This window comes from Aphelocoma coerulescens, chromosome 1 (assembly GCF_041296385.1).
Source record: "Aphelocoma coerulescens isolate FSJ_1873_10779 chromosome 1, UR_Acoe_1.0, whole genome shotgun sequence".
NCBI classification, from domain to species: domain Eukaryota; kingdom Metazoa; phylum Chordata; class Aves; order Passeriformes; family Corvidae; genus Aphelocoma; species Aphelocoma coerulescens.
The window spans coordinates 104,922,837-104,937,280 of NC_091013.1; the positions used below are offsets into that span (position 1 = coordinate 104,922,837).

At 48.2% G+C, this 14,444-nt stretch overlaps 1 protein-coding gene across 1 annotated transcript; it reads left to right on the forward strand.

Annotated features, from left to right (window-relative positions):
* Positions 1-3,753: 3,753 nt before the first annotated feature.
* LOC138119717 (nectin-3-like) lies at positions 3,754-8,124 on the forward strand. The gene is made up of 6 exons (XM_069031842.1): positions 3,754-3,875; positions 4,640-4,978; positions 5,472-5,756; positions 6,477-6,585; positions 6,797-6,920; positions 7,542-8,124. Exons 1-6 carry the CDS (start codon positions 3,761-3,763, stop codon positions 7,866-7,868), a joined length of 1,299 nt encoding a protein of 432 aa, XP_068887943.1. The 5' UTR covers positions 3,754-3,760; the 3' UTR covers positions 7,869-8,124.
* The last annotated feature ends 6,320 nt before the right edge of the window (positions 8,125-14,444 follow it).

Below are 14,444 nucleotides of genomic sequence, written 5' to 3' on the forward strand. Positions count from 1 at the left end.
CTTGAAACATGAGGGCTAGAAACTGGGGACAAGGGAGTGGAGAAAAGGGGTTGGGAAGGTCCTGGGACGGGCTCCGGATTCCCGTCCGAGGCAGGATGCTGAGGAAACACGGGTGAGCCAGGAGGACGATAGCTCTCCTGTGCTAAAAAGCAGTCTGCTCTAGCTGTGTTTACCAGCGTAGGGGAAGAGGGGTTCGGGACAAAGGGGTTGGAAGAGGGTATAAGGGAATTAACAGGGGTTTTTTGCAGAGGCTTTTCATGTACTGCCTTTTTCTCAGGCAAAGTATAACTTAGTAACAGGAGAGGAAAGAATTTTGAAACTGTTTCATCTCCTGCACGCCTAAGAGAGGAAAGTTTTCTGCCCACCTTATCCCAAAATTCAGGAGATCTTATGTCTTTGGAGGTAAGATGAGGAAAGTACTGAAAAAGCCATACTACAAAAGAGTGAACTAGATTTTTAGGGTATTTATGCCCAGTTAAGGAAAGGTAGCTTTGAACTTGGTGGTATATTTCTCTATGGTGTGCAGAAACTTCAGATCCCATTATGAAAGCAACACCACGAACCTCAACCCAACTCGCCCAAAAGGAGAAAAAAAAAGAGAAAAGTTTGAACCGGCACCAGCTTAAGACAGGAGCCCCTAAACCAGCAGGGAAATACTCACCAGAAATCTGGATTTTACCACAGGAAAGCAGGTCCGGAGAAAAAAAACATGCGAGAAGGGTCTTCTGCTTTCCAGCCGTTTCCTCGCCACGTGGTGTGGGGGAGGTACAGGCTGAGCCTCTGGGCTCGCTGTTACGCAAAAAGTAACAGCTCGCTACACAGAGCTGGCACAGCACGACGTGCAGAGCTAACTCCAGCAGACACACAGCTGCCGGGACACCCTAAAAGTCTCTCAGAACCGGAGTTCAGAGATAGCACGTTGGGCGCCAAATGTGGATGGTATCTTTTCAGCTTTATACCGGCTAGCGCTTGTATTTCAATGCCTTAGATCGCCTGTGCTGCCTCTCTGGGCTGCTCGAGGCTTTCTAAGGCATTGAAATACAAGCGCTAGCCGGTATAAAGCTGAAAAGATACCATCCACAATTCTCCTCTTTGACATCAGCAGAAATAGCAAAATTTAAGCCCAAAAAAGAGAGAAGCCACCAGAAAGTTGTCTCTTCAATTTAAGCATCTGCAATTAGGCAGATTCTGAAAGTTGTTTTTTTCCCTTCAGAAAGTAAGAATTAAGTAATTAAGGTGACACTCTTCAGTACTCACAGTCCAAACCTGCTGCTTTATCTAAAACTTTGAAAACATTGAGGTCTGGCTTGGACAAGCAGTCCCCTGGGACAGTTCTGTTTAAACAAACAACTGCATCTTCCAGCAACTTTATAAAATGACTGAAAAGAGAAAACCAGCTGGCTTCTTTTGGTAAGCAAAGTTCAGAACTATACAAAAGAAAAGCAAAAGTTGGGGAAGGGACATGTGGGAAAAAAGTTGGACAGATTCTGTTTCTGTAATCTGACCTGTTGCCAGGAGCCGTTGCACCAGAAATTTAGTGCAATTTCTGTATGTTGTTACTGTGTATGTGAGCAGGTAGGTTTTGCTCCACAACATGCAGCTGGCCAGTAGGATGCTTGCCCAGGTAAAAAATGCAGTGAGATTCAGAGGGTAAAGGTTCTTGCTGTAATCAAAATATCTGAGCCCGTTTTTGTTGCCTGGACAATGAAGAGCTTCTAGAGGGGAAGAAGTGGTCATTAACTAAGATGACTGCACCAATCTCCCCTCTTATATAGGAAAGAAATTGAAGATGTACCTCCACAAAACTCTTTACATGTGTAACCCTCCACTGATGCTTGCACCTGGGTTTGCTTTCCCATCTCCAACCAGGCTCCGGGGATGGATGGAAAAGAGCAGATCTGTTCTGCTAAGTCTGTTGTATCTTAGGTGTAAGATACACATTGCAGTAGTTGGTATTTGTGCTGATTGCTTAGTGTTAGCTACACAGTCACTTTGCTTGGTACACTGACCTTGTGCCCCCATGCAGCTGCCCATGTGCATTGAGCATATTCACCTCCATGGGCTCTTTGGACTTTCTAAACCAGGAAAGATCCTTGTGTGAGCTCAGCAGCCTTAGCTGCATCTCTCTTGTCCTCACCTGTCCTTTCTTGTCCTGAGTTTCTTGCGCCAAAATCTCTGATGTTTGTTTTTGTTGAGGTTTCTGAGTTTAACAAAGTGCCTGAATTTGATTGGCAATTCTGACCCTGGAAAAGGGGACATAAGTGAGTTGTCATTACTTTCTCTGCTCCACGTCATAGAGTTTGCTCTGGAACATCTCTCAGCCAGCCCCTGGGAGCTCACTCCTAGCCCAAAATGCTTCTCCCTTGCTGGCAAGGGAGACACCCCTTCTGCCCAAAAGCAGACTTCTGGGACAGAGGAGGCTGGGATGGGAGCAGGCATCAGGGGAGAGAAGTTGAAAACCCCTGAGGGACGCTGTGGAAAGGCTCTGACATGGTGGCGTGCACTTGGTTTCACTGCCCTGCTCACTGCCTGCAGTGCAAGCTGGTGCTGTAGCTAGAAATGAGGGACTGGATGGAGCCTCTTCCCTTAATGCCAGGAGGTGCCAGGAGGGATGTTCTGCAGTACGTCTCACCTTTTATGGAATTCACCTACAAAACGGGGAGAAGGGAGGGGGTGGAAGTGTAAGAAATCATAGAGCTTATGAGAACTAGAGAACTTGATGCTGCTGCCCCAATGGAGGGAAGAATCAAAGTCATAAGCAGCAGAGATGAACACAGACTGGTATTTGCTTCTCATATTCTCCTGTAAAATAGCCTTCTCCCTTTCTTACAGAAAGCCTGTGTAGAGTGCAGTGGGTATCCTGCTGTAAGTACAGCTTGGAACCTCACGTGGTGCTTGATCTCAACGCTGGGTTGCTGTGGGGGCAGGAGCTGCACTGTGCAGTTTTACAGTGAACCCCTTGGGCACAGGGCATCACCTCTGGGCACCAGAGCACCGTCACACCCCTGGCTTTCCCTTGCTGGAATTATATCAGATGCACACACATCTGGGGTGAGGAGACTTCAGCCAAACCTGCGCCCTGCAATGACTCCTTTCACAACCCACGGGGGGGGGGTGGGGGTCGGGTCTGGTTTGCTTGTGGCTTGTGGCAAAGCAGTGCCACCTGCAGGCGACTCCGCACTGCTCTCCTGATGGGGAATCATCTCCCGCTCTTGCTTGGGATTCCTCTCTGCCACATCCAAGGGAGGAAAGTGATCTCCCTGAAGACTCCAGTATTGGCACCCAGTGTGATGTCCAGCAAGCCTCAGAGGCAGTGATCCACAGGCAGCACCTCCCTTCTCACCATCCCTTTCCAGCCAAAGAGAAAGAGAGCAGGGTCTGTCAGGGCCTGTGGCCCCTTGTTTCTTCCCTTTCCGTCAGACACTTCCCACACATACCAGGAAGATCCCACATTTACACCCTTGAGAGGTGCAAGTAGTGGTTGTGATGCCTCCTAACAAATCACCAGAATGGGGTGAACAAGGGACACCACCAAACTTTGCAGAAGGAGGAAAAAAAAGGGAAAAAAAAACAAAGAGTGAGGGCTGTTTGTTACCACCTCTGGCAGCCAGTGCTGTTGGCAGGCAGGGCACAATAATGATCAATGATTGACCAGTGGTGCTGCTGATTGGCCACCGAGGAGTGTGCTGAAAAAAGGCGCCAGAATTTTCAACGGTTCCCTGGGAATGCCAGCCCCCCATTGAAGGAAACGGGGAAAGGGATGAGCTTTCCTGGGCAATTGCTTCATCCCACAATGATTTTCCCCCTGCTCTTCTGGGCTGAAATCTGCCTCCTGCTGCTCTGGAGAGGCTGCCAGCGAGTGGAACCAGCAGTGGGTGAGTGGAGCACCCTTTCCCCACACCAGCTTAACTGTGGAGCAGCACCAGCCTTTCCTAGCAAGCAGAGAGACATAGATATGATGCTGACTAAAATATACTACATGGTGACTGGAACAGTAGCTAGTAAGCTGGGCATGAGTCAGCAGCAGCAGCCAAATTGGGTAAGGCTTGGTCAGAGAGAGCACTGGGCACTTTGTCTTTGCTCACAAGCTGTCTGCTCTGCCTGGATATTCCCTTTCTTTGTTGGTGTTGCTAAACTCGTCAGCACAGGGGATGGGGCAGGTTTGCATTTCCAGTGCCCATGTCTGGGTGGTGCACACTTCTCTGGGAAGAGGCTGGAGTAGGGCATATCCCTCTGCAGCCCTTCGTGCTGCCTCCTGGCTGCGGGGTGCCCTGGGCTGCTCTGCCTCCCCACAGCCCTGCAGGCGCCGGCAAGAGGGTACCAGGAATGCTCTTGGGAGCGAGAACTATTTTTGTTGGGTGGTTGCTGTGCTTGCTAAAGAGCCTGCCTGCCCTCCATTCCCATGCTGCCTTCCTCCTCTCCATGGAACTGTACAGCAGAGGATAATGATGTGATGCCCACCTGTGACAACAGGGTGTCTGAAGTCTCCCGGTGTGCCACACGGCCTCGTGGTGGAATTCCTTACTCCAGTGTTCTACAAGATGGGAACAATGGGACTGGATGTTTCAAGGAACTATGGCCTTGCCTGAGTGATTTACTTTTCCTTCTGCCCTGATTTTGGGGTTTGCTTTGTTCCTAGCTTTGAAGGAACCCATCCAATCTGATACCTTCATCGTAGCAGCCCTCGGGGGAGAGGCAAATTTCTATTGCAACTTCTCGCTCTGGATGGATGTTTTGCAAGTCACCTGGCAAAAGAGAAATGGCACTTCCTTCCAGAATATGGCCACCTACAGCCCAATACACGGGCTGAGGCTGATAGGGTCATTTAAGAAGAAGGTGCGTTTCACTAGAGCAACCCCAAAGGCCTCAGCTATCACCCTCCAAAATCTCACACTTGAAGATGAGTCCTATTACAAATGCATTTTCAATGTGTTCCGTCATGGCTCCATCAGCAAAGACATACGCCTCAACATCCAAAGTAAGTTTTGCACTAACATCTTCTCTCTTTCTGGCACTCGGGTCAGGTCTGATGTAGTCAGGAGGTGGGGATGTCATTATCCTATCCACCACATGGAGATTTTCCACGCAGCAGCATCTCCTTGGTGGATAGTGTTCAGACTGCCGCACTGGAATTATTACCTAACCAACCAACCTTTTAGTTATAGACAATAGATGACAGGTATACTAATCAATTATCCTTATAAAAATTGTAGAATTACTGTTCCACATGTGGTTTTTGCCATATTGTGTACCTGGAAGCTTTCAAGTAAAAATTTGCTTTTATATTCACTCTAACATTGTTTGGGAAGATCGGTTCTATTTTCTAGGCAACACTTTCCTCAGGGGAAGTGAAGGCAAATAAGCCAGCAGATGCTTTTGGATAAAAACGTTGTACAGAGAGATAAACCCACTCAGCTTTGACTGTAAACTCACCACAGATTGTAAAAAGCACCTTCTCATTTTGCTGCCAGCAATTTCTGAGCTCACAGTGGAATTCCATTCCCTCCTGCCCACTGAGGGTCTCCTCACTGCAGTGTGCTCAGCAACAGGAAAGCCTGCCCCCAACATCACCTGGCTGCATGACAGAGGCCTGGAGGAGTCACCTGAAATACACCACATCCAAAACACAAACAGAACAGTAACAGTGTCAAGCAGAGTTACGTTCTCTGCCAAGCACCCCCATGCCTTGTTCTGTCTCCTTGACCACCCACAAGGAAGGAAAATGAAGGCACTTCACCTGGAAAAAGGAGGGGAAGGTAGGCTGCAGTTTTGTGGAGATGTGTAATGTGTAGTGGGGTGTGCTTAGGGAAGGATGTGCAATTGTGGGAGGGCAGCTTGTGCTTACATAGGTCTTGCTAAACAACTTTCTGTGAGGCCAGATCTCACAGTAGATGAAGATTTCAGGATTTGAAACCCTCCAGAAGACTCCTCCCTGTAGTACCTTTGTATGTGTGTGGTGCATGTGTTAGATCGGATAACTACGTATATTTGTGCATACACATGCATATATGGCTCTGTATGTCTACATTTCTACTTAATGATTTATTTAGAGCACCAGTACCCACAGCTGGAGGGCACCAGCAGAGCAGGCTCCTGGCTGACAAATGCTGGGGAAAAACATTTCTCATAGATTATCTTGCTGGAAGATATGTGTCAGGAAGGATGGGACACTTCTCTTGTGATAAAACTTCTTTCAACAGAAAGAGAAACGCAAATAGATCAAGAGTAAAAATTCTGGGGTTTGATACCCCTGATACCAGGGAAGTGTGAGATATTATCCATATTTATTTAAAAACATAAAATAATCCTTCAGTAGAGGACATTTGGTAGAGTTATATTGTTACAGTGCTCCTTTCTCTCCTTCAAAGAATAAATGGGCACAAAATGCTGAATGTTGCACTCTCAGTCCCAGCCCCTGGAAGAGGACACCAGAAACACATCATGTTCTGTGTGAACTTACTGGTTTCTTTTTGTAGATGTTCAGAAGAATAGCACAGTCATCATCACATCGATATTAACAGCAGTGTTGCTCTTATCAGTCTTGATATATTGTGGCATGCGACTGAATAACAGCAGAAGGAACAAGTAAGAATAGTTTCCATTTTCTTGCAAATGATGTGGCTTGCCTCTGTTCACCTTGCAATTTGCCTTTCTCCTTCTTCTTGGCATTTTTATATATCCATTCAGGAAATTCATCCAGCTCGTAACAGCATCTTTAAAATAGCACAATTCACTCTAAATGACAAAGGGTATAATAAGCATCATGGGACTAATTGATGCTGTGGTTTTCTCCCAGGCAGAAGACACACCGCACACCCACAACTCCTGCAAAAGAGACAGGCTCACAGCAAGACCTAGGTGAGAGAGCCTCTGAGAGCCTGCACACACCGAAAGAGCAGCACATCACTTACCAAAACGAGGTAACACAAACCCCCAAGACTTCTAGTGATTATTCACATCTTCCATTAGGGGTCTCTGTTTCTCCTGCCATGTGTTTGCTGCATGGGACAGCTGCACCGGGTAGATGACACAACATGTGCCCCATTTAACCTCCAGCAACGATCAGGAAAAACTGCTTAATGTTTTGCACCACTGGCCTGAAGGGTGCAGGAGAAAAGTTAGTCAAAGTTATTTAGCTGCAAAGGCATGAAAGAGGCACTGGAAATGTCCAGGAGGGCAGATGAGATGTCCCTTCTCAACAAGGGCAGGAAGCCCTGCAGAGCTTGGGTGCTGTCAAGAGCAGCCTCACACAGAAGTTTCCCCACTGGGAAGGGTCTGTCCTGCCCTCCTCCTGGTGCAGACACAAAGCTGCTTTGGAGGGCTGCTGGCATCCACAGACAGAACCAGTAAGTGGTCACAGCTGGGAATCCCTCCCCCTAGACACTTTGCTCTGACATCCCATGTATTCCCTGTTTTCCCTGCAAGCTCCTGGTGGTCCCGTGCTGTAACTGGGAACTCTCTTGTCTACTCATCACTTCTCTCTGCCACGTAGTCTAGAGCTCTGCAGTGGTTACCACACCACTCTGCTGGGTCTCTTGCAGAAGCAGACACCAGGATCCACACTACGCAAAAGGTGGAATGGAAACCTGGGATTGAGAAAAATTTGGAGGCCCTTGTTTCCGGAGGAAACACAGAACCTGAACAGCAGCTTCCAAAGTGAGTTGAAGAGTGGACCTGCTGGGTTATCCATCAAGGAGCTTGGCTGCTCTCCCATGAAGCAGGATGGGGAGGCAATGGCATGTGAGGGAGTCCAGGTGACACCCCAACCCAGCTGCTCCCCAGCCCAGCAGAGGAAGGACAGACACCAGCCAGCTCCACAAGCCCAAAGGAGCACAGGGGCCCATGGGCTGCTCAGGAGCCCACACTAAAGACTCAGAGGAAGCAGCAGCTTGCCCAGGCTCCTCCCAGGGGTGTCCCAGGAGATCCTAAGCCCTAGGGTCTGTGTGGGAAACCCATCCAGATGAGTCCATCAGTGGAGCACCTTCTGAACTCAGGACATCGCTGCCTGAGGGCTATGGACACGTGATGCCATGCAAATGAAGTGCATTTGGAGACTGAACTGGGCTGTTATGGGATTCTTAGGGAAGGAGACAAAGGTGGGAAAGGGAGGAATCAAGGGCATCTGGGAATAAAAAGCCTGGGAAAATGGATGGATAAAAAAATAAAAGGGTCTGGTTTCATTTTTGCAGGAGGCTGGTCAGTACACTTGTCTGGGCTGGCCCAGTGCCCTGTCACCACAGTCTGTCCTGTCTTCTCATTAAACTCCATTTTTAACTCTTCTCTGGGGTGAGGGACACCCCAACTGGTGTGCATGTGTGTAGGGGGCCCTGATGTCAGCAGCTGGGCCAGAACCAGGGGTCCCATGTGCGCAGGTGCCAGCAGCTGGGGAGACCTGAGTGAGACAGGCCAAGTGCCAGCCACCAGCCTGGACCAGGGCTAGACCCTGTGTGTCCCTGATGTGGCACCTGGAGCGAGCATAGGTAAGCCTGTGAGGGCCAGCAGGGCTCAAGCCACACCAGCCGGTGAGTAGGGAACATGTCCCAGGATGTTCTTCGATATCTCACAAGCAATCAGGAAGAAGGATCTGTGCTGTGGATGGGCTAAGACCAACAGAACCAGACCAAGACTGGTATTTGGGGGGAAAAAAATCATAAAAATATGTTTTTTTAAGGCCTTGATCTGCGAAAGTTCCCCTCCAGCTCTGTGTGTCATTACACGAGGTGTTTCAGAGATGTGCTTCAAATGCATTTGCAAAGGCTCCTCTGACAGCCTCAGCGCAGAGCACTATCTGTGGTAAGCACACAGGACCCTCTAGTGAAAAGGAATTATATCTCATTTAGCCAAGAATCTTGAAGTCCCCTGAACTTTGTAAGGAGTCATGTCCTAGTTAGCTAAAGAATTTGTGGGGGTTTTTGTAGTTTGTTTTTACTTAAATTTGTGTTTAACTTAGTGTCAGCAGAACAAGATTAAAAACCCAAGATAATAAACAGCTGAACTTGAACCTGCAGGAAATAACATCAGGGAACGACACACCTCAGAAAACTTAATGAATAGAGGATTCTTTAGCTACAGAAGCAAATTCAATAGAGAATTGTTTAGTTAAGAGGAGTTCTGGGTTATCTTTAACTAAAGGTAAATGTACTGTCTTAGTAGTGACTTAGTACAGTAAGATAAAATGTTGCAGTGGGGATACTGCAACATGCCTATATCAAACCAGGAGTCCCGTGGAAAAGAAATATATACGGACGGATTCTTGCTAGATGTTTCAGAGATGTTTATTTCCCCAGCTGCATGGCCAGGCTCTGCCGAGAGACTGCTGCAGTCAGCACCCGAGCTGCTTTGCCCGCGCAGGAAACACAAACCAACCAATGGGGAACGAGGCTGAGCAGGGGCACGGAAACCCCGTGCCTCCCTCAGGGCTACATGGCGGGGGAGGAGACCCCAACATCTCACCCGTTTTATTTTAATAAAAGGAGAATGAAGACAACTGGATAACCATAACAAGAACAGTTTCAAAACAAAACAAGCCACCCTCCTGAGTCTTTAAATGTCCAAACAGATTCTGTGGAACATCTTAGGGCTGACAGAAGGGAGACAGAACTCTCTGGACATGCCTGTGGGGAAACTGAGGCAGGAGAGGGTTCAATCTCTTCCCTCCCCCTTTTCATCCCCCCATCGGCATCGGAGAGGAATTGTAGGGAAATGGAACTGTAAAAGGAAGCCATGGAGTGAAAAACGGATTAGGAATAAACTGGGGATAGGGTAAACTTAGGAAAGGGTTCATATTGGGTATAGGGTAAAAGGGGAAATTAGGCTGTGGGTAGGGAAATTGCTGGAATGGATATTGTTTATAATTTTGTGCATAACGGCTGCCTTTGACTGGAATACCTCCAGGCCCAGTAACATTCGCTGCTTGTAAACCCTTCTTTCCTTGCACTATATCAAATTGAACAACTTTCCCATCTCCTACACTTTGCAGGTAATTTTTAGGATTATTCCTTTTAATGGCAGTTCTATGGATGAATAAATCTTCCCCTGTATCATCTCGTGTTATAAATCCATAGTTGTTTTTTACATTGTACCATTTCACAGTTCCTGTGATTTTCGTTGCTAGAACTTCTCCTATCACGTGCTTGCGTGTCTGTCGTGGGTGCCGGTCCCGCGTGGCCGCCGCCTCGCTGACTCCGACGTCTCGGTCAGGCCCCCGCGCTGCGGCCGCTCTGCGCTCTCTGCACGGCCCCGCTCCGGCGCGTGTCTGGGCTCTGCACGGCCCCGCTCCAGCGCCTGTCTGGGCTCTGCGCGGCCCCGCGCTGCCATCGCCGCTGGCCCCACACCCCGTGAGCGGCTCCGCTCCGCAAACTCCACGCTGCTTTGAGAGCGGCCCCGTTTCGGCTCGGCGCTGCACTGCGCGGCTTCTCGTGTCGCCGTGGAAACCGCCGCTTCTCCCTGCATAGGGCTCTCCGAGCCGTATGCACAGAGTGGGCTTCCACGCTGACCTCCGGTTCCTGGCTGCTCGTGGCCCATGGCACCCATGGCTCCTGCGGCGTCGCTCCCTCACTCGCGGTCGGGTGGCCAGGGACCCCGAGACAGGGATGGGGTCCGCGATAAGGCGCGCGCTCCCGAGGGGGCCGGGCACATCCAGCGCAGGCACCTCCGCTGGCACGGCTGCAGTCATGTGCTCCCGGGATGGCTGCCACGCGGTCTCGGCCACGGGAGAAGTATGATCTTCTGCTTTAGGGGTAATGGGACCATACAAATGCCCCTCAAGAGCTTCGCTGATTACAAAGGATCCACGGACAGCTTCTATCGCTCGTCCATCCCTTAGCTTATCACAGATCTCGTTCCAGAAACACTCCTGATAATATCCAGGAGGTCTGATATCAAAAAGTAAGTCTCGAGAAATACAGGGGAACCCTTTGAAAAGCCAGATAAAAAAGTGTTCAAGATCTCCCAGTTCCAAAACTTTTTTGTTTTGTTGTTCAAGGATTCCTTTTACTTCTAGATACATTTTTTTCTGTGGCTCAGAGAGCCCCATTTCCCACGATTCTTCCATAGTCCAGATATGGAATAGCAAAACAAAACCAAGAAGAGGAATCCCAAGTTTCCAGGGTTTACTCACACAAATCAGTCGCTTAGGGATCGGGTATCGTTCTGCCCTCAATTCCCCACCATTATGTTGCAGTGGGGATACTGCAACACGCCTATATCAAACCAGGAGTCCCGTGGAAAAGAAATATATACGGACGGATTCTTGCTAGATGTTTCAGAGATGTTTATTTCCCCAGCCGCATGGCCGGGCTCTGCCGAGAGACTGTTACAGTCAGCACCCGAGCTGCTTTGCCCGTGCAGGGGAACACAAACCAACCAATGGGGAACGAGGCTGAGCAGGGGCACGGAAACCCCGTGCCTCCCTCAGGGCTACATGGCGGGGGAGGAGACCCCAACAATAAAAAACTAGAGCTCATCAGAAGCTAATTACACATGTGCTGGAAGCTGTGAACATGGAAGTGTCATCCAAAGATGAAGACAATAATGAAGACCCTCTGATGAAGTAACAAAGCTCCCTAATCAAAATAATAACAGGAAAAGGACACTATATGGCAGCCTTGCTCCACCACCAAGACAACACTGGAGAGGACACCTCTGATGTAATAGGCTGGGCAGACTCTGGGAGGGGCTAGAAGGCAATCCAAAGTCTTAAAATTTCTTTAAACCCCAAGGAACTGTGTCTGGTGGGACATGCTCATGGCAAAAAATTCCCAGCATGTCTCCAGTGCTGTAATAAAGGAATTCCCAATCTAACAGAATTTTGCTGTTGGATTTAAGTTCTTTAATTCACTAGTTGGAGAGATCCCAAATCCACTCACTGAAGGGAAAACACCTTCAGTGAGTCTTCCATTAAAATAGTAACTCACCAGCACTGTGTTTTTCCTCTTTGGACTTTAAAATAGTCTTTTGGTATCCAGCAACCCCATCTCTGGTATCAAGTTATTACAACTACCATATCCAAAGTCATGCCAGGATGAAATCACTCTGTGAGGGTTGCACAGCAGCAGGCACAGACTGTGGTTGCTGGAAGAGAAGATGTTGAAAGGGACGGGTGAAGGAACTGGGCACTTGATATCAGTTCTTCTTTGCTCTCCTGGAGAAAGAGGTTTTTCCAAGGACCAGGGAAAGGAATGTGGAAATGTTCCCAAGTCTGTTTTCCACACTTCCAGGCTGGCCAGCGATGGGTAAAAGAAGGTGCTAGAAAATGTGCGGATAAATTCATGATGCCAGAAGTTTATGTCCAAAAGGAGGCAGAGGAGTCCTGTAACTTTACTCAAATGAAGGGAGAGGCCATGGGGCATTCCCCTGGCCTCTCTCAAATTGTTGGAAAACACACCCTCCCTTCTATCCTAATTTCCTGGCTGCATCACCCTCTCCCTTTCCCCATCGGCTGAGATACTTGGAAGGTACAGAACACTCATGATACACTCACTACATGTTCCCTTCTAATGTGCACACAACCCCCTTTGTATCTTTGTTCTTCTACTCTAGGTTCAGGAATTTAACAAGGCCTTGGTTGAGCAACATTCAGTGTTGAAAGGAATGAGATAGATTTGTCTTTACAAACAAACTGTGGGTTTGCTGATAGGTAGATACTGAGAGATGAAAGAAGCAATGGGAAGAACCATAAATTCCATAGGAAAAGAAAAAGGGTGTGTATACATTAGAAGGGGGTCTGTATGATGTGATTCAGGAAGTCTGTACCTCTCAGGTACCTCAGCCAATGGGGAAAGAGAGAGGGAGATGCAGCCGGGAGATTAGGATAGAAAGGAGGCTGCATCCTCTAACAATTTGAGAGACCCCAGGGGAATGCCCCATGGCCTCTCCCTTTATTTGAATAAAGTAACAGGACTTCTCTGTCTCCTTTTTGGACATAAACCTCTGGTGTTTGTGGATTAATTTTCCTGACAGCGTCAATTAGTAACATTCTTCTGAATGGTTCCTCCTGTTACTGTCTTGTCTCTGTCTCTGGCCTTATCTCTACATGTCTGTTTGTGAAGCCAAATTCCTACTATTCCTTTCAATGAGAAATGGGAATGGCAGCCATTTGGTTGTACCTGGGAAAGCAGCCAGACTGCTCAAATTCCTCTGACAAATTCTGCCCAGGGTTCTGACACAGCAGGATTTTCTGCAGCTAAGCTTCTTGGTAAAGGGACCTTTAGAAAGTAATCTCAGGCTTCTTGGCCAAGGTACCTTTAGAAGTCAAGCTCAAGTGATGTTTTAAGCAAGGGTTGCTCAGCATTTAGAAGACAATCATTCCTCGCTTTCTGAAAATCCCATGCTAATTCAGCTTGCCTTGAAGTGGGTCATGTTGCATGCATGTGGGTTACAATGAGGGCTGCAACTTGGTATTCCTCAAATGTGGCTTTCCTGAGATTAAGTGCTCATTATCATTTTTTTTGGTATTTATCTGTGGGGTTTTTTCATGGTTGTCATTGATGTGTGTGTGCTCTTCCATTGTGACTATGATTGGATGCCCTCAATATATGAGTATAAACATAACACAAGATTATGTTTAAATACCGTTTTCAAAGTTAACTTGTAGAGGAATTCCTTATGGAACAAGGACATATGATACCCCTGGAAAGATTGGACAACCCAGGGTTGCTGAGGAAAAGCCCCTGAACAGGCCCCTGGCTGCAGGCAGGCCTGGAAAGCACCTGGCTGCAGGCAGCCCTGAGAGTCCTTGGCAAGGTAAACACTGGCCAGCTCCCCCGCTGATTAGAGGCCGTCTAGAGGGACTGGGCATGAATCTTTGCAAAAGTAGATATAAGTTTGCATAGTTGAACAATAAAGGGAGAACGATGCTTAATCATATCAGTATATATGTCGTTTATCTGGCCAACTCACCGGACTCGGTCCCTAACATTAACTATTTTTACCGGGAAGTGGAAATTGTGGAGAGAAAATGTGCAAGCTCAGTACTGTGAGACAGTTACCAGTGGTACTCCAGCTGAGTGGTTCAGAGACTGCTGAAGTCAGGGGAGAGGTATGGCCTCGCCTCCATACTTCTTTTGGGGGGTGGGTTTAGGTTTCAGTGAATTTCTTCCCAATCTTACCAGGGAGATGCTGGAAGGGCAAGGGGGCAGCTTTCTCAGTGAATAGACAGTGATTAAGACACAAAGGGAAGTGGCTAATAGCTCTGGCATACCAATGGAATCGTTTTGGGTTTTGGGAATTTTGAATCGGGGCGTGGGCTCTCCCCCTCACAGCTTGGGAGGCTGGGGATATTGTGTGAGAAGTTTTGGGCTCTGCGTGAGACTTCGCTGGGGGAGTGATCCTTCCTCCCTTTCTCCTGTTTCAGGGGATGGAGGAGAGCGGTAGCGTGGTGCTGCAGGAGTTGTGCATTGGGCTCCAGAACTTTGCCACACTCCAGTCTGGCTACAATCGAATCT

What these genes read in the sequence shown, in the direction of transcription:
- LOC138119717 (XM_069031842.1), top strand. Translation starts at nt 3,761, where the DNA reads ATGAGCTTTCCTGGGCAATTGCTTCATCCCACAATGATTTTCCCCCTG. An exon ending in GCGAGTGGAACCAGCAGTGG is followed by an intron (nt 3,876 to 4,639) that starts GTGAGTGGAGCA and finishes CTTTGTTCCTAG; the next exon opens with CTTTGAAGGAACCCATCCAA. An exon ending in ACATCACTTACCAAAACGAG is followed by an intron (nt 6,921 to 7,541) that starts GTAACACAAACC and finishes GGTCTCTTGCAG; the next exon opens with AAGCAGACACCAGGATCCAC.